The following is a 27,626-nucleotide window of genomic DNA, read 5'->3' on the forward strand; positions in this document are numbered from 1 at the left end:
CCGGTCTACTTTCTGTTCCCAGAGTCAGAACTAAACATGGAGAAGCAGCGTTCAGTTTTTCTGCTCCACATATCTGGAACAAAGTCCCAGAAAGCTGCAGGTCTGCTGAGACCCTCAGCTCATTTAAATCAAGATTGAAGACCTTTCTGTTTGCTGCTGCCTTTAATTGAACCACGTTCAATTAATATATTAATCAATTTCCTGCATTTCTGCATTTTACACTGTTTTTTAATTGTTTTTGAAATCTCCTTTTGTTTTGCCTTGTGTTTTGATGCTTTTAATGGTTTTATGTGAAGCACTTTGAATTACCTTGTTGTTGAAATGTGCTATACAAATAAACTTGCCTTGCCTTGCAAAGCACAAGACTTCTTCTCTTACACTACAGTAACAATATGAGCTCAGCCCACACACTGCACCTTTCCTCCCCCTCTCTCATTCTTCTTTCCTCTGTCCTTGTCTGTATTAGAACATTTCTCAAATAGCCTTAAATGTTATGATTGCCAATGAGTTTAGAATGAACAGCAAACAGCACTGGATCGTCATACACGCCGGCTATAGACACACATTCCATCTGTGTGGCAAACCTCCGTCATCTGATAACACAGGAGAATAAAACAAGCGTGTATTTGTGGTGCTGTGTCTGTAAGTCTGGCAAAGAATTAGAAAGGAAAACACCTCCAAGGCAGATCTCTAATTACAAAACTCATTCTGCTGCGGTTCTGTGCAAATCAGATGCTAAAACAAGCATTTTTTTGCAAATACATATTCATTCAAAATCACTTTGTGTTTCCATTTATTATGCCAATTTATCTCCTTTCCCACTTTACCTCACACTTGCCACAGTGTTTCCCCACTTTCTTTCCATTTCTCTACTGATTCCAACCTTCATCTTAAATAGGATTCAAGGACATTCCAGTTCCTCCCGTCTCAACAAACCCTAAAAAGAAGAGTAGTTATCGTTTCTCTTTTGTGAGGATCTGCTGCATCGTTATGGACATATTTTCACTATTGTCTGTAGACCAAACAACCAATCAGTCTGCACATTCATTGACAATGTAAATAATTGTTAGTTGCAGCCCTAACCGTGACATTAAGGTACAGAACAAGTCATCCATGCATAGACAAACAGTATGATGCAAGGTTGCGCAACTACTAAAACAGATCTCATAAACAAAGCCTTTATTGTGCTGCTCATGCTTATTCATCCTCGTGTGTGTCTTCCCTGAGTTACCTTTCATACCACTTACACATGAAATCAAGCAGCTCACCTGTCGTGAGCGACGCTGTAATGGGCTCAGAGGTAACGTCCCCCTGTATCGTGATCAGACTGACGGTGTACTGAGTGGACGGCAGCAGCCCCTGGACCAGTGACCTCGTCTTGGAGCCGTCCAGCGTCACCTTGGAGGTGTCGGTACCGTCTGCGGAGCTGTAGCTCAGGATGAAGAGGTCAGCGGGCGGTGCTGGGGCGCTCCACGCCACCGACACCGAGTCTGAAGTCACCTCTGACAAGTAGAGGTGGGTTACGGGCCTGATTCCTGGAGGAACGGGGGACCGCAGAGTTTTCAAGGACAGGTAGAACGCCGACCACAAGCAGGAAACAGCGACGAAAGAAAAGAAAACAGCTGCCATCGTTATGGAGATGTCAGACAAGCGATGTCAGTGATGGATGGAAGCAGTCCTGGATGGTGTAATAGATCGTTTATAATAAAGAAAATTAGCCTTGGGCATAATCTTGATGAGGCAGGTGAGAGTCAGAGAAGACCACAATCATGTGGAAGTGATGAGATTATCCGGCGTAAAGATGAAGATGTGATGGGACTGTTCACAGTCAGGAAATGGGAGGAATGATGATGATGACAGCAGATGCCGTTGTCAAAATGTATGACCTGGAGAGGAGATGATGTAATGAATACGAACCAGTGTAGCAGACGATGCAGCAACAAATGCAACATGATTGGAATTTAATTAGCCATGTGTGGACGTATAAATAGTGGGGAAGATGCAGTAACATTGACTTCACCTTTTATTTGTAATCAATCATCATTTGAAATCTGCGCAGTTAACACTGGTCTGCAATTAAGTTCTTCTTCTCTTTTATTAGCGAATAGCCGCTTTTTGTGGTGCATTTCCTTCAGCAACTGTAGCCATGCTTTCAAAAGAAAATGTATGTCGCGTAAACCTCCATAGTGGCGTCCTTGTGTGGAAGCCAGGAGAAGAGGTGGTACAAATGATCCAAGGAGACACTCGTCCAAACAAGGCTGTATAGCAGCAACAGTTGTTAAAAGCGCAACATGGCTTGGCTTTAATCTTGGATGGAACATTGCAGTAGAAGGAGGCTCCATTTCATGTGATGGTGGTGGTTATGGCGAAGATGCCGTTGATCAAGATGACAATGATACATCTTTTGTAGAGTTAGTTAGGACCTAAAAAGCCAGTTAACTGCAGCTACAATGACCTCACAGGCAATGTACAGTAGGTAATGTCAATTGATAACTGTAGGTTTTAATGATAGTTTTACAGATAAAGGTCAGAATACTAATCATGAGAAGTGTGACTTTGCCTGTGAAAAAAGATTGTGTAATGTCTTCTCTGTCTCTAAAGGAATTTCTAAAAAAAAACATGATGATGTCATTGCAGTTTTCTCGATTTGGCCTTGTGGACTTTGAACTTATAATAGAAAGCTGCATTACAAACTGGGGGAGCTTAAAAGGGCATTGATTAGGCTCGAACAAAAGCACCGGGCTTTGAAGACGCAGTGGCCAGTCTGTGGAATTAATGAATTAGAAGTTCGAGGTCCATCTCGTGATCACATTTGGCCCAAACAACGTTTTTCCATAGACTTATATTGGGAATTGACACCTGTAACTCAGCGGATTCTTTTTTTTTTTAGGTAAATCAACATCGCAGGGCAAACACTTCAGTAGCCCTTTTCAAATGATTAGGTTGTAAAAGTTATAACTAACTACCGTTCATGTGAGCGAGCTGTTACAGAGCGGCTCGGAAGCGGGATTAAAGAAAATGCTAGTGCGCTAGCTCTATGGACCCATGGATGCATTGGATTTTTGGAACAGGCAAACCTTCTTGGCTTCATGCATCCCAGTTGTCTTCTCATGCATCCATGGGCAACACAGATCGAATGAAAAAATGCTAGTATGTGTTGCATGATGGGAAATCTAGTTATTTTTAAGCTAGTCCTATACTATGGACGAAAAGTTAGGATATCGTGGCCTCGCTAGCTAAAATAAAGTACATTTCTCCTTATGGAATGGGTTTCACTCGTGCTGCTATTAGTATTACAAAACCTTACCTGGAACCTAGGAATACATGAATAAACAAACAAATGAACCCATTATAATGAGATGTAAATTAATACATATTGTTAATGCGTAATCCTCTGATAGAGAGAAAAAACACGGCTGCAACGATAAATGAATAATGATAGGCTTGCAGACAATTTCTTACAGCAAGCGGCAGAGTTCATATTCAGTGACAAAGAGATCAGGTTTGGGAAGAGACACACCTGGAGCTGAGGATAGGGCTCTTGACCGAGCTAGGTTTTCGGTTTTGCTTTGGTTTACTTTGAGTTATATGGATATGTTGATCAAAGTTCAAGATCAAACTTTTTTCCCCCGGTGATGAGGCAGACAGATGTTGCCAATATGGCCAAATGAACAGTGGATGAGTAGATGACGGGTAATTAATAATTCTTCCTCTGATTCTCTTCATCTGTCATTTTATCAGTCTCTCATCTCTCCTCTCCAGATGGTTCGAGATGTGTTGAAAGATGACGATGATGGTTGCGATGGTGACAACTGACACGACGGTCACAGTGGAGAAGCACAGAGATGATGGTGATGGTGATGATGAGAGAGGTGAAGAACAGAGTGACAAATCTGCCAGCAGGTAAGCTTGTGCCTATCCTATCTGACGCCATGCTTTGTGCAACTGATGATCACATCAGGCTTTCTGTAGAAATAACAAAGAACCAACAGCGGTGGGTAGATTGACAGGCAATCCCACATTTAGTTGGACGGCTACACACGACTTGTGATAATAAATTCTCAGAGAAAGAGGGAACTGAGAAAGAAGAGCAGCGCAAGCGAGAGGGTGTGGTGTTGAAAAGGAATCAGAACAAACAAGAGACACAAACGCATTCGGATGCAAAACGGAGGCGCAATTACGGAACGCTTGTAACAAGCTCATTAGCCGCCGTGAATAATTTACCTCCCCTAATTGCTTCTGCGATGCCTTTTAACGTCTTCCATTTTCCTTTAGTGTGACTCACCTTACCTGCTGCCACACTTTAGTTCATTATATTCACTGTTCAACTCCATTACGCGCCACTGTTGTTCAAACTGCTCTACAGAGTTGTGCAGTAATAGGCTGATCTTTTCACGTCATTATCTGAGCAAAGAAAACACTGGAGTGAATTTATCTTCGCGCTGTCTGATAGTTGAGTGGATCAGCAGCTGTACTGCAACCTTGATCCTCGGGAAAAAAAGTTTCTGTCCGACTGTAACAAAGGCAAGGGAGACGAAAATAACACTGTCTACCTGTTTGAGTACATAACACTTGAATTGACTCTCTACCTGTGTACGCATCTATGGTAGCTGCAGTGCTCTGCTGCCTTCCTCGTCTCGCTGCCACAGTGATGGTGTACTCGGTACCGGGCTCCAGGTCGGTCAGAGTGGTGGTGGTTACGTCTTTAGGCACATTCAGCTGGAAAAAGAAGACACGGTTCAATCACTCATATCGTGCTTTTCACAGACGTAAGTCACAAAGTGCTGAACAGGATCGTTATGACATACAAGACAGAAAATCACAAGTTCAATAGGACTGCTCTAGACACTTCAAGACTACTTCATAATAAAAGGTCATAGCCTTGTATTGGACGAGTATTGGGCGTCTGTGTCCAGTATACACCTGCATAGCTATTTATATTCAACGTTCATCCGTTCACTTCTTTACCTCAGCAGTGAGGCCAGAGGAGGACGTGTAGGTGACCTTGTAATGGTCGATGGGGCCCTGGACCACGCCCCACACCAGAGTGATGGTGTCGTCTGTCGAAGCCATCACAGTGAGATCCAGGGGCACATCCAGACCTAATGTAAAGGAAACACGATTTAAGAAAATGCTTTCCAAATAAAAATGTGGAAAGAAAAGAAGACCCAGCACGAGCACATTAAGGCGGTTAGTTACCCGCCTGAGTGGGCGTGTACCAACAGGGGGAGGGGATTTAAGATATTACATGACTTTTCCATCCAAGTGTCTTCATGTGCACATTTTCAAATTCCAAATAAAACAGCTGAGCTGAAACGCCAGACAATAGGAGGAAAGATATTTTTTTTAATTCAATGTATTCATCACTTACTTTTTAAATGTACTGTGCCCTCCCTTTGGTTGGGCTACCCCAAAAAATGATCACCGTGAAAAGTTCACAAAGCTTGATTTCTGTCGACTATTGAAGTTATGATGTTATGTTCTGGTATGTTTTCTGTTCGTTGCTCTCGTGCCTGATTTTCTTATGGTTTATATTTTTGTATTCCACACACAAAAAAATAAAGGAAAAGCAGCTGTTGAATGTCACAACCTTACATTTTATTTTATAAATTGTGTTGATGGAAACATTTCGGTGAAATGTCAGAGATGTGCTCCAACATTGTGCAACATTTTAGCAGAAAAATAACTCGTTCTTCCGTATATATCTACTGTTTATCCTCGTCTTTGATGCAGCACTGACATCAAAAGTAGGAGCGTTCCTGATTGAAATGTAAGAGTCAGCTCCTTCCTCCGTATTAACATAATGATCTCACGTTCTGTGTTTAATCTTCTGGTATTCGTTTTGTTCTCATGATTGCCATTTTCTTTCCTGCAGCAGGAACTCGCCCAATAGACTTTTTTTTGGGGGGGGGGGGGGGGGGGGGAAGTAAGACGGAAAGAACTTCAACTAAATCCACTGTTGGTAGAAATGATGCTTTGCGCTTTCAGCAACTCAAACTTAGCAGACAGGAGATGTTGTCATATTATTTAAAGCCATTTGAAAATCACGTGATAGCTGAATTTCATTTTTAAAGTTCAAAGAGTGGGACAGAAAGTGCTTGTTTGTAAAACAAATGCAGGCATAATTTAGCAAAGTGCAAAAATACTTTCAGCCATTAAAATGATTGCAACTGGAGGAAAGATGTGCTCGACAGTCAACGTTACGGGAAAGATGATTGAAGCACCTCTGTGCACTCACATTTCAAATAGAAGGTTGAATGGGATCTTTTTTGTCTCTCCGCCTAAACACAATAAAAATTCAAACGGCCGATCAAGTGCTGAGGTAAAGAGAGGGCCATTAGCAATTAATGCTATTCATGATTACAGCTTTAAAATTCCGTAATGGGAACTTCGACCCCAGCTTGTGATATAAAACTCCCTCTCCCTAAAACAGCACAAGTCTTGCCAAACATCTGATATGCTTAATGCCACTAAAATGTATTTTTAATGGTTGGAACAGGAGCACTGACCGGCCTGCTGTGAAGCTTTCTAGTACAACGCTGCTGTGATTCACTTAGTGTGTTCTACTTGCATCAGTGGAGTCTAAACAGTAATCCACTCACCCGTCCTGGCGTTCATTGTTGCCGGTGTACTCTGGTTGCTGCCTTTCATGGCAGAAATGCCGACCCCGTACTCTGTGCCTGGCAGCAGGTCTGAGGCACAAAGACACAAAAAGCGGTTAGTAATGTAACACACGATACAGCAAGAAGGAACATCACGCCGACTCGTTTCGCACTCGCCTTCTGAGTGCATGTCAACTACATTCATGTCAACTTCATTTTATTCTGTGTATGTAATTTATTGACCCTAGGGTCACATTGTGGTTTTTTATGCTTTTAAATTTCTGCTGTTAAGCACTTTGTGATATCATGTCTGTGAAAAGCGCTCTATCAATACATTTCATTCATTCATTCATTCATTGTACTTTCTCATAGCCCAAGTTAGCTCTCCATCGGCGATGAGGTCTTGGTGAAATTTACATGTACACGAGTATGATTTCTGAAGAAACGCTTTATTTTTTGTTGCCAACAGCACAATTAATCAGTTTAAAATCAATTCAGGACATCCCCAGAGATTCTCAAGCTACAGAAATAAGGTAATGAGGAATAGAAATGAGCGCGAGTGTGACAGAGATTATCAGCAGGGAGAAAGTGAGAGTGACAGAGAAGGAATGAGGGCGGTGGCAGCATCGATTGCAATGGCCCAACACAATAACACAAGGACCTTTTCCTTCTATTCTTATGCCGGCCGTGACCTTTCCAGCACTGTGGCCTTTCAGAAAAAAAATAAACATCCCAGCTGACCCCTTACTTTCTGACAGCCTTTCAATACGCCCGCAGGACAACAAGCGTTTCAATAGATACAATCAGTCGTCCTGTCAGCTAAATGTTAGAGCTGGAGATAATACCGCCATGTTAAACACAAGGGCACTTGCCAGCTTCTTCAGTACACATTAGATGCACTGCGATAACACTCAAGGCATTAGCAAAAGACCCCCATTCAATAAAAATAGACCAACAACAATAAGCAAATGAAAGACAACACAACACATGACGTCTCACTGCTTACCTGTGAGGGAGGTCTTAGTGGTGGCTCCCTCATTGCGTGGTACAATGACTTTATCATACTGGTCTCCTGCTAAAGTGCTGTACACCACCTGGTAGCCCTCCACCTACATGTAAACGTATACATTTAAACACTTACAAAAAGGGAAGGGAATACAACGCGTTCACTATGAGCCAAAGCAGCTTTACATTGGTTCATAGAATAAATGCTTTATTTTGCATTAGTGCAGCACGATATCTGTCTCTCTGCCAACACTCTGCAGAATCATGAGGATGAATACAGGCATCATGGCAGACTGGCTTCATGAGTCTGGTTGTGTACTTAGTGAGGCCCCGAGTGAAACAACCTGATTTACCACATTATTAAAACAACTAAAGCAAACTATGAAAATGAACATGCAAGTGCTTTTTTCACCCAGGTCTAATTACCTCAGCCTCACTGTTGTCCCATTCAAGCTCCAGGGTGGTGGAGCTCTTGGACAGGAGCCGCGGGTTCTTGGGGGCATCGATCTCTGAGAAGAACGATAAAGCTGACAATGTTGGGGACACTGAGACCAATTCTCAGGGATCGCGAACAAGCAAACATCATCAGACACAGATACAGTTAGTTATCAACTGTTAATTACTATAGTTGATCTGCATGTATAATGACATCACCTACTGTACACCAGATGCGATACATGTCTGTTTAAAGAACATTTTACTCAAGATGGAGCTGAAAGTGATGTCATTTTGATGAAGTTCACTTGTTGTTTACTTTCTTCTGCACAAACAAGGTCAATAATTGCCTTGAACAGATGTTCACTTCCATATATATCCAATATGAATGAACAGTATGTTTTACATCATCAACTGTTGACTCAGAGGCAGGCACAGGATCTCACACACACACACACACACACCACTATCACACAACTATCTACTAGCTGTCAGGCCTCACCGGTAGTAAATTCAGTGGAAATAGAGCCGCTCTCGTTTCCTTTTCTCACTCCACTCACGGACACCTCGTAACGTGAGCCGGGACGCAGAACCTGTGGAACAAAATAACAACAACACAGGGACAGTTTAGTCTGTGTAATCTCCAGACAAAGAGGGAAGGCAGACTCTGGGATGATTTAACAAGCATGACAAACGTACACACACGCACACAATATCATAACCCCAAAGCCAGCTCTCAACCCAAAGATAAACGGTTTAAGTTGTGAGGACGGGCCTTTCTGTCCCCAGATGGCAGGTGAGTGCACACATTTGTGTCTGTATGATCAGATCTGTGACACCACAACGTGATTAATTGCACACACATGCCACCGCTCACCTGCAGGGAGTACTGGCTGAGGGTGGGCTGGAGGCGGAAGGTGGTCCGTGGGCCCTCTCCTCCCACCAGGCCGTAGCGCAACACAATCTGATCAATCTTTGCTTTTGCCGGTGTCCACTCCACAAACGCTACGCTGTCCGACACGTCCCGCACAATCAGCTGAGTGGGGCCATCAATCACTGCGAAGAAAACAAGGACAGAAGAAGAAGAATTATTGAGAGTCCTGTTGCGATGTGTTCTTTACCTCACCATCTATTGCTGCACCTTTTTTTTTTAATTGGTCAAGGTATTTTTCTACACAATCACCTGATTTTTGGTTAGAATAGTAAGTTAGTGGTAAGTTAGTCAAGCCTTTTTAGATAATTCGCGCTTCGGGAGGGATGCAACTTAATTATTTTGACAATAAATACAGTGAAAAATGCCTGTGACAATTTCATGAAGTCCAAAGTGATGTCTTTAAATTGCTTGTTTTGTCCAACTAATGCTCCAAAACCTTGATAAATTCAGTTTACTGTCACATAAGACAGTGTGTCCCATATTTCTGGCTTGTGATCCCTTAAAATAAAGCAGTGTTTACATGCGACCCCTCTCACCAGAGGTGTCAGGAGTCTAAAAGTTACAAGTTTGACATCTAATCTTTTGAGATTGTGTCAGTTGAATATATTTTTAAGCCCAAAAAAGAAAAACAATCTGATATTTTACAAGAAACTAAGATAGATTTGAGAAAATAATTACATTTTGTGCAGCAGAATTAACCCAGATGTATGTTGTGACTCATTGCAGGGGTTCCTATGTTGTGAATCACTAACGATTAAGAACAAGAATTGCCGCCTCGCGGTTGTTTGCCATTTTACATCCATGTCTGTAATACATTTCATCACTTCATCATTTTATCCTAATAGATATTTTTGTGAAAAGCATAATTAGCATATCAATTCTTGCTTCATGGCTTGTGTTTTGTGAGAACAAAGTGACCTTTGACCACCAAATGATGGTGGTTCAAGTGGATGTTTGTGGGAAATTTGAAGTCATTTCCTCCAGGCGTCTCTTTCAGTTTTAAGTCTGTCAAAAAAATCATAGAAGCTAAACTTCTCAAATGTTAAATGTTATCTTACTACAACTACAGAGCTGTACAAGAACTTGGCGTGAATAAAATACAGCCTTGGCCAAATCGTGATAAAATAAACAAAATCAAAAGAATAAGATCTGATCTGACAAAACATTTGGTGCCAACTTTTGGTTTGGACACATTTCAGTCAGTGTGAAAAGGGGAAGCCAAAATGGAAAACTTCAAGCCCATGCAGTGGTATATTTAATTATCTGAAAAAGCTGTTCTCCGACAGCCAAGCATGTAAAGCTTATCAGCCCTCACCCACACACACACACCGAGACAGGAGGCTTTATCTGTGCAAGGTGTAAAACATGTGATAAAAGTCTCTCTATGCCGATTGCTGGAAAACCACATCTAGTGGTAATGTGGGCATTGTAACCGACCGCTGTGTTCTTGATAAATCAACACTTTTATTGATGTTTTTACTGCAGTTAAATGGGGCTCAAAGCGATTACTTAAAAAGTATGCACAGTGTTTGATGATAAATTAGCTTTTGAAATATCCAAATAGGTTTAAAATAAGGTGACAATCATCATTTAATATTGAGGTAGAAATCTAAATAGCACATGACACAATGTTTAGTTCAACAAACGTTTTAAATTGAAAGCGCCGCGGTGGCAAAGATAGCATTAATATTCTCCATTGATGGCCTCAGAGGGAACGTATGTAAATTATATAGTTCACACACAGGACCAGAACGTCTTCCTTGAAGCTTTTGAGATCTAAATAAGTCCCTCACTAAGTCTTGACATATTGCCGGTCCACCCCGATCCTTGATGTATTCGAAATTGGTCCCTCGGGTCTCGTCCTAGAAAACATCCTGAGGAAGAGCAGTTGCTGAAAACCTGGCTGCAGACATCGGAGCTTGAATTGTTATGGACGAGGTTTGAATTGGATCTATTACAGCTGACTAGTAACAGTGTCAGAGGGTGAGCAGTGGGGGCAATACCTCAGTGAGCTTTATATCAGGGACATAAATGGCGGCAGACCAACAAATATGTCAAGGTGAGTCTCACTGTTTATGCCAGGGTAGTTAGCTGTGTGTGTGTGTGTGTGTGTGTGTGTCTGTGTGTGTGTGTGTGTGTGTGTGTGTCTGTGTATGTGTGTGTGAGAAGGGGCAGGGAATACTATGCTACATGTGGTACTGAAATGAAAAGTTCATCAATTGACTGATTAACAGAAACTTAATTGCGGACTGTTGTGATAATCGTTTAATCATTTAAACCTTTTAAAAGGAAAAAATGCCAAACATTTGCTTCTTTCAGCTTGTCAACAATGAGGACTTGCTGTTTTTTTTAATCATTGTAAATTTAAAATCTATCGGCTTTGGACTGTTGTTTGGACAAAACAAGCAACTTTGAGATGTAACCTTGGGTTTAATAAACAGATGTATAATATTAAATAAAACCTGTCATTTGCAGTGCTGCTCACATGCATTAAACCTTTTTTTTGGTATTATAGTATGTGCATTATTTAAAAATGGCAGTGACTAGTTAGTCTCAGGCCACACATTTGTAACTTGTCTTAAAGCCTCTGAAGTATGCTATATTGCATCAAATGTTTTGGACTAAATGAGCAACAACCAGTTGTTATTGAAAACATAGCTTCTATATATTTTCTAGAGAGAAAATGTGCCCGTATTTTCATTTTATCGATGACATCGTATCCTGATGTGATAGTTTATCTTCACGGTTCCCATGAATACATACGTGTGACGACAGTAGCAGTGAATGGCTGGCTTCGGCCCTGGTCTCGGAGCGCCACTAGGTTGACAGTGTACTCCTCCCCTGGTCTCAAGCCAGTCTGAACAAAGGAAGTGATGGTGCTGGGCAGCTGGGCAGTCATCCCGCCATCATTGTCCTGGGAAAAACACAGAGATAGGAGGACTGTAAAGCACAAAAACTCGTTGCATATTTTGAGTAAATGCCAGATACTTAAACTTCTCTCAGTGGAGATAAGGGATCTGGCAGATAAAAACTATCCCCATCAGTATGACATTAACAATGCTGTAGATTTTCTGAACTGTATTTTTTTTTTACAGAATGTAATATTTTTTGGTTGGTTTCGAACATTAAATTCCCAATCCGTGCAGCGTACTGTATGTATGCTGTAGTGATATTTCTCAGGCCATATTCTGCCGAGGCAGCACTCTGTTCATTTCCAAAGGCCTGTCACTCATCCATATGGAGCGCCTGCTATTCCCAGCTGTTCTCAGAGAGCCAGAGTTGCACACGCACTTCCTGCCGACAGACAGATGTTACACCTACTGCTGCTCCAAGATCCCCAGAAAAAAGCCTGCGCTACGAAAAGGCTCATATTAAAACAGAACATATAACAGCTTGCTTCCTTTCCTGAATCAAAACTGTAATTAGAGATGTAATCCATTTAATCACCTCCGCTAAATTACCGGGGTGGGCAGTAACACACAGCGGTAATGTTCCAATAGCAATTGGTCCTCAATCTCAATAATAATACAGATGAACGGTGAATTATACAGAACAAATCAACGGCAGTACATCCACTCCCATCTCCGATGTGGCAGTCGCCGGTGATTAGCGGGCGGGAACCTCCAGGTCTTAAAAGTAAAGCCAATGCGAAAAAGCCTTAAACGTGCATTATTTCTAATAGCCATCAGGGGGCGACTCCTCCTGTTGCAAAAATGAGTTCAACTGAAACAAAGTCTAAGAGAAAAATGACTCTTGATGTATTATCACACAACATATTATGAACGTGAGTTTGTAGCCTCAATCGCTGGTTTTAAGTCTTCTGCAATACAGCATGGCGTTCATTTTGTGATTTATGGTCCCATTTAGAGTGCAACAGACGACAAAGCAAGGTCTGCTTTAGGGCGTGGCTACCTCGTGATTGGCAGGTCATTACCGCAGCCTTGTCCTGTGTGGGAGTTGAGACTTCAACCCCTTCGCAGTGTTTTCAGTGCATAGTTGTAACATTTTGGCAGAGGTGGGTAGTAACGAGTTACCTTTACTCTGTTTGATGTACATTTCTGAGTAAATTGTACCTGTCAGAGTAGTTTTATAGCAATACTTTTTACTCCTACTAGAGTAGAATTTAAGAGAGAAAACATTAGTTTTACTCCGTGACACTTGGACGGATTCATTGCGCTACGTTTATTTATTTATTACTTTATGCATTCATGATCCGTTAAAAGGCAAGTGGTCAGCTTGCCAAGCTGGTCCCAGGTCTGCTGACGCTCTGTTATCCTACCGCAGCCACAACTTCACATGCCTCTCTATTCAGAAAAGCATGACTGAAACCTCTGCAGGCCCAAATGTATCTATTTTATTTTTGGACAAGCAACTTCACGCTGAAGGCAAATTACAAACATCTGACAGATATTCCCCGATATCCCATTCTTTGCAAACATTATGAGAAGCAGATTAACACAGATAATGAGGGGAAACAGCAAGGATGCTCGTGAGATGCTAACTGGTATTATTGGGAAAAAATATAATTATTGTCTGTGACAATTTGTGAAATTTGATTTTCTTCATGCAATGCCTTGACGTCCTTCAGAATGCATATAAATAGACAATTGTGGGATGTCATACAGATTATATCTTCTGCAGAAAGTACATTAAATTAAAACTGTTAGGTGTGAGGTTTGTCGGGAGTAACAGGAACATTGTTTCTGGAAAAATGTGTTGAATATTTATAGTAGTCAATTTCTCAGAGAGGGAGATCTTAAAAACAGGGCAAATAAAACATTGCTGGATACCACCAGAGGTAAGTGATACAATATATTTTCTGATTTGGGTACGCAGATGAACAATGATACTAAATATATCTTTAAACTATATAAAAGTATCACAAGCTGTTTGTGGTTTATGTCCCACTTAACCACCTGATTCCTTCAACAAGATGCAGCTTCAGACGCTCCAATGAGCCATAAAGATTGATTTTTCCGTTATTGCCTGACACTGTCTCGTCTTCCCGGGAGTCAAGGAGAGAGTCACAAAGTGCATCTGAACGGTGTTAAAGGCACGCTTTAACATCGGGTCAAGTCCATGTTAGACGTCATGTGAACACATGCTTTGTATGAAGAGAATACTGCATATGTGCACAGCCTCATCATGTATGGTGAACTGTAGGCTTTGCACATTTGCTTGACTATTCAACGTGAATGACAATGCTTCAGGGAAACCTCAACAGTTATGCAGGTGTCATGTGTGCTTTTTCAAAAGAAACCTACAGCAGCTTATCCAACAATGAAAATGAAAAAAGGGAGCTTCCAGGAAACTGAAACAGCTCTTGTGTCCTTGACAAAGTCACCCAAATGATATAAATCATTACTGAGAATATTTATTATGGCCAGCCTAATCAATTTATTACAAAAAGCCCAAAATATGATGTTTTATTGGAGCATCAGATGTATAATGTAGCTGTTTCTAACAGTGTCACCGGCAGGTCTCAAATCTGGCCCTGCCGCAGTCTCTCTCCCTCCGTTTCCTTTTTACAGAGGAGAGCGTTCTGTTTGTTTGTATGGGCCAATGCTTTCATGCCTACTTCCATTACAAGATTGTCAAAATTCACAATCGCCATTGCTGGATTTAATCCGCAGGGGGTGGGAGCGGCAACTCGTAATGGGATTTCCCCCCATGGCTGGAGCGAGGGAGCGGCCGCGTGGAAAGATACAGGGAGGAGCGTTTACACAAGAGGATGGAGAGGAAGACGGAGGTGAAGGAGAAAGAAAAGGACAGAGGGCACATTCGGGGGCCAAGAGGTGGTAGATGGAGAGTAGAAACAAGCGATTAGGAGGAAAAGGGTAAAGGGATGGAAAGTGCTAGAAGAAGAGAGACATGAAAGCTCGGGAAGAAAGAGGAAGGAAGGCTAAAAGCAATAAAATGAAATGTTTATTCTGAAATGTTCTATCCTTTAAGGGATTGAAATAACACAAAAAAAAGCATCTTAACATCAGATTTGAGGCCGGACCAAAGGATATCTCCCCCGAGAACACCTTAAAGGAGAAAACCAATTACTGTGAGAGGGCATGAGATTAGAGTGCAGTGAGTACCTGAGTTTACAGCGGGAATTAGACAGAAAAAGCTTTTTGCTTTCTGGCTTTGAAGCTGGCCCTGCAATGGTTTTAGTAAGGGTTATTCTGCAAAAGGGTTTAATGGCTCATCCACCTAATAGCCAATAGGCTTAAGACAATCCGCTTGTCTAATTTGGTATGGACTTCAAGTTGAGGAAAAACCCAGAGAAAACCTAAATCCATCCAGTTATTTTTCTTCCTGTTTCTACACAGAAACTCAAAGTCATTTATAGATTAGAATTAGTGAGATTTGAAAAATAAAAATTCATTTTTCCTTCTGTTCGTCTCACACAAGGACAGTGCGCGTGTCTTTCAGCCTGCTATAGTGCTGTAGTGTCACATTGGGACGGACAGCAAACACATACACTGACGAGCAAATTCACAAGGAATGGATTTGGGCCGCTGATAGGCGGCCTCGCCATGTGTTTGTTGTGAATTAGCCCGCGTGTCACAGCTCTACTCTACCTTGGGGATGAAGCTGATCTCCCATCCGTCGAAGGAATAGTAGAAGGGCAACCACTGGACCTCCACTGACGTCTCCGTGATGTATTTGAAGACTAAACCATCCGGATTGGAGAGATCTGGAGAGGGAGCAAGAGACGTATTATTGTTCTTCGGTGACCCACACAGACCATAAATCACTTCCCCATCTCATGCTGAAGGTGACCAGTGCTGAACCTTTCTCTTTTAGATTTATTTTTCTGTTCTGTTCTTCCCTCTGTCTTTATTCATTTGACTATGTTTCGATCACCCTGATGCTGCACTAAATGTTAGGATTGACAGTTTCTGATAAAACAATGTGCTGTTTGTATAAAATGATGCCAAAAACTGATCAACAAGCAGTTATTTTCTGCCCGCTGAGAGCAGGCATCGTACTGATGATAGTTGTATGTAAAACCCCTGCAACATCAGTTTGAAACAAATGACTCATATTTAACAAAATGCTAAAATTACTTTTTTTTATTTTTACAAGCAGCCGTGTCCTCATAAATCTTTCCAGATAATCAAATACTACATTTCATAATTAAGTTTCGCAAAGACAACCCAACAAATCACCTCACATATGAAAAATGGTTGCATCAAACTTAATTGCCCTAAATTGACTTTATAACTCCAAACTCTGCTATCACTGAAATTAAAGTCACTTATCTGTGAAATGGGGGATCATTTAACCAGCCAAGACTAAAGTAATGTCAATAGTATGAAGCCAGCTGATGTTGAGTGGATACAATATTCTGTACGGCATTGAAAATAGGCTTTTGATCAGGGGATCGGTGTGTTTTCATACCTCTGATGAGCATGGAATAGTATGTTTTTTCTAGCCGATCCAATGACCTGCCATCAACACGGGCCAGGAGGTACACATTCAGACGGTGTTCATATTTGTGTGCGTGTATTTTTGTATGAGTGACATCAAGCAGGTGTTACAATTGGGCTTCATAACCAGTTGGCACAGAGGAGCAGCTGGTATTCTCACTCTATTGACACTGAGAAACATCTTTGGGAAGATTTAACCACAAACGTGGTTCCCCACGAGCGGCTGTGTCCATGTGACAATGCATGCACACAGCACACATTTGAGTGATTAGATTAATATACAGTTGGAACCAAACATGGCCTCGGTGGAATATGCTTCAGGGCTCCCACGAGAACAGATTTTCAAAACAAGCGACAGGACTGCACTCACAGGTCGAAACGGTGACGCTGGCAGGGACGCTGATACTGTTGTTAATGACAGCGAACACGTTGATGTTGTACTCCATGCCTGCCTCCAGGCCTGAGATAGTGTAGCTGGTGGTATTGCCTGGAATCCTTATCTCTAGTTGCACACCTGATAAAGAGACAGGTCAAAAGATACACTGGTACATTTAAACTGTGTGTGCTTCAAGACATTTTGAATCAGCTGAAACTTAAATCCCTATCTTCTCTGCCTTCGAAAGGCCGGTACAGGTCTGCACATACCTCCAGGGCTGCTTGGTGTGTAGGTCACTAAGAAATCTGTCAGCACAACAGACCCCTCCCACTCCACGTCAACTGTGCGATCAGTCACGCCTCGTATCTTCACATCCATGGCCGGTGCCACTGTTGAGACAAAAAAACACCAAATCATGTTTTTACGTGTTTTTGCAATTATCTTCATACAATGTAACCACTATATCACCTTTTGAAAGACTCTCTAGTATATTGCATGTGTCACAAGATTGCAGTAAGCCATTACATTTATATGGCATTTATAAGTTTTTCCACACACATAATTCATTATTTCAGTGTCCGGGGGGGGGGGGGGGGGGGCATTTTAGTTTAGTATATTTGACACAGGGAGAGAGAGCAGCCCACATCACACATATCTGCATGTACATGTCAGGCATTTGATGATGCAACTCATTCCAATTTCCTGCTAAACAGAAGCTACAGGAACAAATACCCATGTTGGTATTGTACGTTAGCAAGCTAAAGTCAGCAACACTAGCGCTAGTCTTTGTTTGAAAATGTGTGGTCTTGGGTTCAAATCCAACACAACACTGACCAACTTGCTCTGAGAGATCTGCCGTAAACCACGATCAGATTGATTGATAGTCAAAATGACTGACAGCAAGAGAAACAACCAGCAGTCTCAATGTTGCTTTATTGAGCTTTATTTTAAGAGGGACACAGCAACAGGCTACAAGTCATTTTCAATAGAAGTCAATGGCAAACTGACACGTTCGAAATGAATGGTGAGTCAATTTACGGTGAAGGCGTTTCCTTTGGTCTAAAAGCTGTTCGTCAGTTCCAAGTGCTGATTAGCAACATTACTACGTCAACGAGAGTTTGAGCAAAAGTTGTACAGCAACTCGACAACAATGCAGCTGGCCACGCTTGGCTGTTCTGTTGCTTTTGTCACTCGAAGTGTGAAAAAAAGATCCTGTACTTCTAACAGAGAGTTTAGCAGGAGAAATCTAACCGTCTAAAACGACAGTGGGCCTAAACATACGTTTGCTAGCACGACATGTTTTTTGGTGAAAAAACAACTTATTGTCCACAAACCAGTTTTTAATCTTTCTGAATTCTTCACTCACTTCACCTCAATTTGTTCTCATCCTCATGTGAAGCCTAACAAACTGAGTAATCAGCACGTCAGAAGGCATTTTCAGTACAAGCAGATCCCAAAACATCTCAAAATAATAGAAATAAGAACGTTCCTGAACGCTCCACTTGTTCGAACTTCAACTTTCTGCTGAGTATGAAGCAAACCATTTCTTCAGACCATGGTCGACAGTTAACTCTTTAAAATACTGACAAAATTGCTCATGCACATTCACCAGCACCGGTGGGCAATTCGTTTTATGCACGCCGTTACCAGCTGCACTATCAAGCAGCCCCTCCAACTCCCGGGCTCCCAGGCATGCAGTCCTCTCCCACTGCAGCACCTGATAGTTAGCCCTTGTGTGAAATCATGCTCTCCATTACATAGCACCGGGATCAGCGGGGCCGTGACAAGGATTAATTGTGGAGAGTCCACTTTAACAGCGGTATCAGTGTGGATGGAAAATGGACCGCAACACTGATGGATATACCTGGAGATTAAAAAGCCAAATTTCAGTTATGAGAGCCTCTTATTTTAGCCGGTCAGGCAGGTTCCTCCTTTCACTGCATGATTGTGTCGTTCAGAGGAAATGAAAGTCGAGTAAATGTACCATCAGTACCATAACCAAAGCACTTAAAACGATTGCCAACGCACACAACTTCGCTACATTTACCATCATCTCGCCTACTCTGCATCCGTAATCTTGAAAACCAGACCACATGAAAGACTGCATCCTGTGGCTCAGTGTTGGCATGAGAGGGAGACGCACTGTCACTGACTCGGGCTGAAGTGGAGCTCGTCAAGCCATAAGCCTGAGAGGTGGTGTTGAATGTAAATGAGGAGGCATAAACAAGAGTGTTTACAGCTCCCACTGCCAAAAACAACCAGGAGGGGGGGGGGGGAGATAAAGGTGAAGGACATAAAGGAGACGAAGACAAGACAGAAAGTACAAACAGTTTGAGTTGGAGACAGATTCACAGTCAGACAGAGGACAGGAGGGAGAAAGACGAGACGAGTAAAGCCTCAGGAGAGCGAACGGCTAACATAAATAGACGGTTAAATGAGGGAGAATGAGGATGAAACAGTAAATGAGAGACAGGGAGGGGAGTAAAGTGAGTTTGATGGTATGATAAACAACCCCTCACCCTCCTGTGATGCAGGAATCTACTGCACTGCACTGAGTTCTCCTCGGGCGAGCCTCCGGACACTCTGGTAGCCGTTTCGTCGACTTCCTCACACACTCGACAGATGGGGGCGCATGCTGCACGGTAGCTCGTTCATTTACCAAACTGTGAACCTGCACCGGGGACTAATTCTGCAGCATTCAATTAGCTCGATTCATTTCATCAATGACCCTCGGCTTTGTCACGTATATATGGAGGGAATAACAAATCAAATCAAGGAACAATAATCCGCGGCATAAGAGGAGAGTGATTGAATGAGGTCATGCAAGGAGGCTGAACAGACGAGCTGCTTGAAAGGCACTAACTCACAGAGAAAGTGAAGGGCAGGCTCTGAAGTCCACACTTCTCCTCTCCGGGCTCCTCTGGAAAGTTAGTCAGAGGAGCTTTTTACTGAGCGTACAGCAAAGACGGAGAAGCATCGAGCACCTCACCTTGTTTTTTTTTCTCGTTCTCAAACATGTATGTTTCTAAAGGTTTGCTTCAAAAGGGCAACTTGCTGAAGGCTTTAAGTCTTATTAGGTCTGATCTGTATGTTATCATGGGCCTATACAGCAGTATGTACTGAATTAAAACCTTGCGGCGGTTCAACTCCAGCTGACAACGGAGGTCAGTGAATCATCAGAGGACTAACTTACCTTCAGGTTCCTTCATGTGATGGAATTCTCTAGTTTGTTTGCTTATAAACTGAAACTTCCAGTGTGAAGTACAATATTTTGGCATGTATGTGGAGTAGAAAACATCTGAATAATACAGATTTTTAATGCTATTTTCTGTTTTTCACCCATGAATGAGGTTTTTAAACATTGGTGATCCTGGATAACAGGTATCACAAAGCTGGCAGCCAGCTGTCTCTGATAATTCAGCATTTACCAGTCCGGCTACACGCTTGGATGCATTTAGGTATGAGAAGAGAAATCAGGTAATTGTGGTGATTAAAAGTAATATCCAACAGGATAGAATAAGAAGCAAAGACAGTCATGTTGCAGTTTGTATCCATGTCTGTCCAAAATGTCATCACTTCATCTTTTTATTCTTATTATATGTGTGAAATTGTCATTTTAGTTTGGCTAAAACGTGTTCTGTGAGGTTAAACTTCTAATCAGTTCAACCTCACGTGCAAGTGGAAGTTTGAGCCACGTTTGAAGGAATTCCCTCAATGTTGTGTTCACGAGAATGGGTCAGACGGACGCACACATGTACGGACAAGCCGAACACATAATGCCTCCGACCACAGCTTTCTCGCCAATGCAGAGGAATAAAAACAATAAAAAAGAAATAATACCATGAAGAAATACTACAAGAGGGCTACAAATATATATGCCGTAATATACAGTTTACATGTTAAGTCGTTTTGAAGGGAGCTATGATAAGTTTAAAGGACAGTGTTTGTTATTCTGCCCCTTTTGTAATACTCATTTTGTTACTTATGATTCTGTGGAGTTCATATTCGATAAGAACTAAAAACCTTTTGGGGTGTCATATAGTAACATTTCACTCGAAACCAACTCCTCCAAGTTGCAGATTCACATTTGTACCTGCTCTGAATAATGCAACTGTTCATGTGAAGGTTTGAATAAAAAGATGCTGGGTGCTTGATGTGTATTATTGTAATCTTAGTGCACAGCTTCTGTAAAGTATATTCAAATAGTCCCACCACATATAACAGCTATAACGTTTAATTATTGCTGAAACATAAATTAGCTGACGTTAAGCTAAACCGGTGGGGTTTCTTATCCTACACTCTGCTACAGCATCCCAACAATGAGGAACACACTAGACTTTAGCGAAACCTCGGTGTTTCTTTTAGTTGAGTTCAATACATACCGTCAAAGATCCTTTGTCATACAGGGGAGGAAAAAAAGAGAATCGATTTCTATTCAGTGCAGGAGAATGCTTCTGGATATCGAGTGGCTTTTGTCACAATCTACAATCACAATTTTAGTCAAACCTCGATAACAGTGTGTGTTCCTCAAGCTGAAGAGGCAGACTGTGAATGGCACCGATAAATAGCATGGCCTTTCGCCAGCAGCTCAAGTGATTCTATGAGCATGTGACGAGGTGGACCGCCACATGTCTGTCAAAGCCCTATTTATATCACAGTTAATACAGCTAAGCTGGCTCATAATAGACACTGATAGACACAAGAAGCCGTACTGTTCTGTCAAAATCGATTGATGCAATACATCAGAATAGTCCGATAAAAATAAGGACAATAAATAAACACGCATAAGAGGCGACATCAAACTTCTTTGTAGTTTTGATACGCCACACACACACACACACACAGACACACACACACACACACACTGCAGAACTTTGAAGCTGCAACACAGCTCTGAGAGCCACAACTAAATGTCAGTTGTCTCCACTGCCGCACTCAGAGGATGTCAACAACGTGAGAATGTCACCGCCACTTTTCAACTGTAGCATCAGGACTCATGGAAATGATGCCGCCGAGATTAAATGGCACTCTTCAGCGCTACTTGATCTCTGCTTTGTGGGTGGATACATTTTTTTATGTGAAGATTCACTGTATCCTACCCGTACGCCTGGAACATCCCATTTAAATTCAACAGCCTCCGTAATTTGTCATAGTGGGGGAATATTGGCCGCCGTAATGGAGCACAAATACATCCCGCTTTCTTCAGCTTTTGATAACATGAAACACTTAAGCCTGTCACCCTACAGGTCTCTGGTAATTGAACTGCTTCGTTTTGTATTCAGCAAACTATCCCCTACCAGCGTTGGCTAGTTTAGCCTCTAATTGCAAAAATAAGCAATTCGGACTCCCTCACTTTGTACAGATATTTGACGGGATGGCAGCTCTCCTGTCTGTCCTCATCCTTCACTTCGATGACAGCTGCCTCAAATAATGCAAATAATGTAGCATATCTCTCTCTCTCTCTCTCTCTCTCTCTCTCTCTCCCTCCTCCTCCTCCTCCTCCTCCTCCTCCCAATAAATGAAATCCCCTGTTGAAATCCCCTGCTATCAGCACTCCATGGCACATGAGTGCCAATACCCACACACTACTGTATTTGTTATAAATTGTATGAAGTGTTCGGATTAATTCGTTGCTTCATCAATAAGTCAATCTTCAGAAAATGTATCTCCAACCAAATTGATTATTGTTTCCGTAATATGTCGTGCAAAGAAATGCACACTTAGAAGAAGAATGCAACAGCGTAACATCACATGACCATGTATGAAGGCCTGTGCTATAAGCTGGTATAAATATGAAATCCCACGAGGGTATGGAGAGGCCAGCCAGTGAGGAATAAATAGTCAGCAAGGGAATGATTCTTGACTGATCTTCATTACTGCATACGTTAATGAGTTTGCTTACCCGATTGTAAACATGGAGAGGATTATTGTAGAGGAGAATTAGACTTCAAGTGCGTTGTAGCCCACACCAGCATATTCCTGACTCATCAGAACCTTTGTAATTAACAATCATTTGACCTTATTTATTAGCTTTTATTTATTTGACACCTTGACTCTAAGATTTATTTTTTTAAGTATTGTTTTACTAGAAACGTAAATGCATTCTAACTGAATGGGAATAAACAAAGTTACAACAGTAAGGTGTGTAGTCCCGTATCTAATCCAGCCTTTGGATTATGGCTGCTACCTGTTTTTTCCTAAGTAGCCTGTATATGAGGATGTCCCCTGTCCATGCAAATAAATGCAATTCTTCATCTATTTCATCATCAGTTACTTTGCTAATATTTGTCAAACACTAAAGACGACTCTCGGGACACAACCTCTCAGCTGACCGGCACGTTTCTCAATCATCATGGCCGCATTGTTTTGAAGTGGAGCCTAGCGGTTTGCAGATTGCGACTTGTTGATAAGAACTATTTTATTATAATCAAAAATCTATATAATAAAGTTGGTGGATTGATTTAAATGCCTAATCTGCTGTTTGGCCGGCAGCTGTCTGATGTCGGGTGGTCTCGCCACTCAGAATGAAGCATACAGAGCAGCCACAGAGTGGTGTATTTAAAAAAACACTCAGATCTGGATTCACCCCGACGTGAAAAAAGTTACATTCGCCAAAAAAGCAAGTTGTTTGCATCCCTGATTGTTTAGTGTCTGACATTTTATGGTGTACGTTTGACAACCAGTATATAGGACTTTAATCTGAAGTGTGCTTTCAATGTGACCGCCCAAATACACCTCAGAGATAGTCCAATTCAAGGACAGAAAATGTGTCCACATTACAGTCAATGTCTCCCGGTGGTAATGCAGGCACTCAATCTAACGGCGCAGCTTTTAATTTCAAAAGGAACCTGTTCCTGCTTAAGCACTCAGGCTGAACCTGAATCTGAGGGTCACAGAGTGTCGTTGTGAAATGTGTTCCGGCTGGATTTCTGCTCTGAATTACTTGATCCTGGCCACACTGACAGCAAGTGTAACAGGAAACACATTTCTGCTTCAGGGAATTCAACCACAAATGTCTTACGAACTACTTTGACAACAGTCAAGAGGATTAAACTGACCAAAAGGTTAAAAAAAAAAGTAATAGCCTACCAGAGTTGCAGTCATCTCCTGCAAAGCCATCCTGGCAGACACAGAATCCCTCCTTGCAGACTCCCTTCTTGCTGCAGTTGTTGGCGCAGTAGACCAGCGAGCAGTCCTCCCCCACGTAGCCGGGCCTGCACTGGCACGCCCCGCTGACGCACAGCCCCTGGTCCGAGCAGTCGTTGAGACACCTCCCGACCATGCAGTCTTCGCCGGTGAAGGACTCCTCGCACACGCACTCCCCGTCGATGCAGAGCCCGCGACCCGAGCAGTCCGAGGGGCACCGCGGCTCCGAGCAGTTGTCGCCCCCGAAGTCCCGGTCGCACACGCACTCCCCTTCCACGCACACGCCCTGGCCGGAGCAGTCGTCCGGGCAGCGGGGCTCCGAGCAGTTTTTGCCGGCCCAACCTTCCTCACAGATGCAGCCGCAAAGGTCAAAGCTGAAGCTGCCGTGGCCACCGCAGCCTGGGACAAAGTCCAAATGACCTGGTTTGAAATAATTAAAATCGATATGTACATTATTATGTGACAAAATGATGCTCGATTCAAAAGATCACAATGCAATCAAACCTAAAGGGACAGTTCGGTTTTAGAGGATTATTACGTGTGCTTCTTTTCTTCTAATATACACTTGGACATGAACACATCCAATCCTCTTCATGTTCACATTAGGCCTGAGTACCAGAGAGACAAGACATCATTGAAAAGCTGTCTCGCTTTGTGCATTTCCATCTAGCCACCGTCCTCTCCGGCAGATCATTTCATCCTCATTCTGATTCACGTCGTGACTGCTGCGGATAATCATATTCCCACTGAAGAGACGGAGCATTTTCAGAAAACATTTGAATGGGGGTGATGGTGTCAATAGAGCAGATCCTTTAACCATAATATAGTCTATAACTCTATCCATTCTCCTCCCCTCATATTATAATGGCGGCATCTCCTGAATAGTGAACAAAATTTTCACCAGTCGCAAAAGGTTTCTCCACACCTTTTAGACCGAGACGGCGTGTGGGGGAAAAGAAGTCCTCCAGCATTATCATTCTGCTGCCGTCTGTCTCCTCTTCATTCACAGTATAAACAGGTTTTTTCGACATCTTTTACTTATAACACCTGTTTTTTTTTTTATTCCTTTTTCCACATATGAGACTGAGTCTGTTTTGAATGAATTCCTTGCAGCTTTTTCCATCTTTCCCTTTCAAAAGCCTAATGGTTGACACCAGAGGGTATTTTTGGTGGTCTGTCAGTAAAATGGCTCATATAAACAAAAAACAACATCCTCCAGCTTTATCCACATACTTTGTTGTCACTGTTTAACAGCACTCACCCATGGCTGAGCTCTCCCCACAGCATCCAGACCCACACTGAGCTCTGAGCAGGGACACTTCTCTCTCCAGCATCTCCACCCTGGTGGCGAGTTGCTGGATTGTGGTTGTTGCCGGACAGCCACATGCAGCTTTTGGGATGTTGATGCGGTGAGTGAATGTTACCTGAAGAGGAAGAAGTAGTACAGTTCGGTTAAGAAGCGCATATTGTCACCTCGGGGCAATAATTAAGCTTATCGGGCAATTTATCGGCAATTTATGGGACAATGCGGATTGTGTTAACTCTGAAGTGATACTTCACTCTTTTTTTTTTTTTTTTTTAAGTATCAAACACTCACCTTGCCTTGAAGGTTTGAAAAGTAGCAGTGAGAACTGAGGCCAGCGTCAGTGTTCATGGTGTAATGAAAAATATCCACATGTCCGTAGAAACGTATTACATCACCCACCTCTTCTTTGATCTTTAATATTGTAACTTTTTCCCCATCTTGTTAAACTGGTAACTATCAGTCCATCAATAGTTATGGACTTGAATTCACGACCACCGCCTCTAGATTCAGCAGTGCTCGGGGGTTAAGCACTCAAAAAACATCCTGCTATTTTGTTTTTGCTTCAATTATTTCTGAGCTAAGCAACATCAGTATGTAAATGACTGTGTGATGAAACAGATGTTGTCCTTTAGATGACGCCTTTGTTGTCGTTTCTGTGCAACGTGAGGCAGTCTGCCTAAATCACTTGCATCCTAATCACTGTATAACTCTCTATGATTTACTACAAAATACTGCTAAAACACATACCTGACTGTCTGCATCCAGCGTCTGCTCCATGTATTCTGTTGGTCCACTGGGATACATTGGTCCCTCCACAGAAGGTCTGGACCCCAACTCAGCACGAGAACCTTTGGATCAAAAAGACTTGGTCTTAAAAAGAGTCTAAAAACAACACGCTTGTGTGTCTCTCTGTGAGAACAAGAGGGGCCTCCAGGGCATGAGATGACTCTAGCGAGTTTAAACCCAAACACTCGATCGATGAGAAGCCCTCACCATCCCCTGGGGCAGGTGGTGCGGAGGCGTCCAGGTCGACGGAGCACAGAGACTCCAAGGGTACATTGATGTTGTACACGTGGTTAAAGACCACGGGTTGCTCCCGCAGGCTCTCGTTGGCTGAGGAAGCAGAGGGGGGCTGATCCCCCCCTGGGGTCTGTCGCCTCACTCTGGTGGTACGAACCAGCTTGTTGTCTCCTGATGGAGCAGCATGAACGACGCCCTGGAGAGAGAGAGACAATACGAAACAAAACAAAAACACGGCACGTGGTTTGGACTCAGGGTTTTGTTTTCGTCCTTTATATATTGTGTTTATAGCAGATGATGGAGTGAAGATAACAGCCCAGGGAGGACAAAAAAAAACAAGATGACACTAATACACAGCATATGACGGATTCTCTCACTGGTTGGCTGATAAAACCATTTTTACATTCAAATTTTGGATCATTTTCAAAAGATCTGGTGACAGTTCAGTATTTTTTAAGATTGTGCTTTCTTTCTATCTGGCAGAAAGCACATATCATTTCTGAGATTGGATAAAGCGAGTAACATTTCGAGGGAGAAAGAATGAAAAGCAGAAAATAACTATAATAATAATAATTTATAATGTTGCATTTTTTCTTATCATACTTTCAACCCTTGTGTTGTCCTGGGGTCATTTTTGACCCCAGAGGACGTTTAAAGTCTCTAAATAAATGAGACATCATATTTTTGGTTTAATATTGAATGACTTTTCCTAATTTAATGGGGACAACTGGGTAAACACAAACTCAACATGTTGATATGTAAAGTGATATTTAAAGCCATTAAAACACCCAAAAAACATCTCTTTCCAATTTTAGGTCAATCAGTGAGATTTGATGGTGATCTGCATATTTCTCCATAGTCCCGTAACAGGGATTCTGGATGTGTACGGGTTTGGGTGCCGGGGGGGTTGTTTTATTTAAAGAGCTATTTAGGTAGTCAACAAAAAACTAAGTACCTGACACATAAACTTTGGTAGCAATTTTAATTCGAATGATGTTCTGCAGGTTCAAATTGCTGGGGTCAAAAATGACCCCAGGATAACAAGTGTTAGTAAATGTGAAGGTAACAGGAGGCTTAAATGTTGCAGAAATGAATGTTGACATGTTTTATATGTCAGGTAATGACTTGGAATAAAGTTGACTAAGGAGTTGAAACACAGAGGTGGGTGATAATTTATACTGTATGCTTTATAAACAGTCAAACCTGACGGGGTCATTTTTGACCCCAGAGGACAACATGTGTTATTATGTGCTGCCATTAGAAAAATTCAAATGATTCAAGAACAGCATCCTCAGTAAACTTTGACATGTACCTCTCTGTGATCAGTCAAATTGTAAAAAATAATATAAAGTCAAAATAATTCATTGTTTCATTGTAT

At 42.1% G+C, this 27,626-nt stretch overlaps 1 protein-coding gene across 1 annotated transcript in view; it reads right to left on the reverse strand.

Annotated features, from left to right (window-relative positions):
- Window positions 1-27,626, reverse strand: part of tnr (tenascin R (restrictin, janusin)) — a 91,746-nt gene that overhangs the window by 43,767 nt on the left and 20,353 nt on the right. Inside the window, exons 3-18 of the mRNA XM_079285375.1 lie at window positions 26,222-26,444; window positions 25,976-26,076; window positions 25,184-25,346; window positions 23,866-24,342; window positions 17,046-17,165; window positions 16,771-16,914; window positions 15,549-15,664; window positions 11,740-11,890; window positions 8,920-9,098; window positions 8,545-8,635; window positions 8,034-8,134; window positions 7,609-7,711; window positions 6,603-6,692; window positions 4,969-5,102; window positions 4,590-4,719; window positions 1,269-1,535 (exon numbers count right to left, since the gene is read on the reverse strand). Of these exons, the coding sequence (XP_079141501.1) occupies window positions 1,269-1,535; window positions 4,590-4,719; window positions 4,969-5,102; window positions 6,603-6,692; window positions 7,609-7,711; window positions 8,034-8,134; window positions 8,545-8,635; window positions 8,920-9,098; window positions 11,740-11,890; window positions 15,549-15,664; window positions 16,771-16,914; window positions 17,046-17,165; window positions 23,866-24,342; window positions 25,184-25,346; window positions 25,976-26,076; window positions 26,222-26,444 (2,590 nt within the window). The remainder of the gene's footprint in view (window positions 1-1,268; window positions 1,536-4,589; window positions 4,720-4,968; window positions 5,103-6,602; window positions 6,693-7,608; window positions 7,712-8,033; window positions 8,135-8,544; window positions 8,636-8,919; window positions 9,099-11,739; window positions 11,891-15,548; window positions 15,665-16,770; window positions 16,915-17,045; window positions 17,166-23,865; window positions 24,343-25,183; window positions 25,347-25,975; window positions 26,077-26,221; window positions 26,445-27,626) is intronic.

The sequence above is a fragment of the Melanostigma gelatinosum genome (genome assembly GCF_949748355.1).
Source record: "Melanostigma gelatinosum genome assembly, chromosome: 15".
In the NCBI taxonomy this organism is placed as follows: Eukaryota; Metazoa; Chordata; class Actinopteri; order Perciformes; family Zoarcidae; genus Melanostigma; species Melanostigma gelatinosum.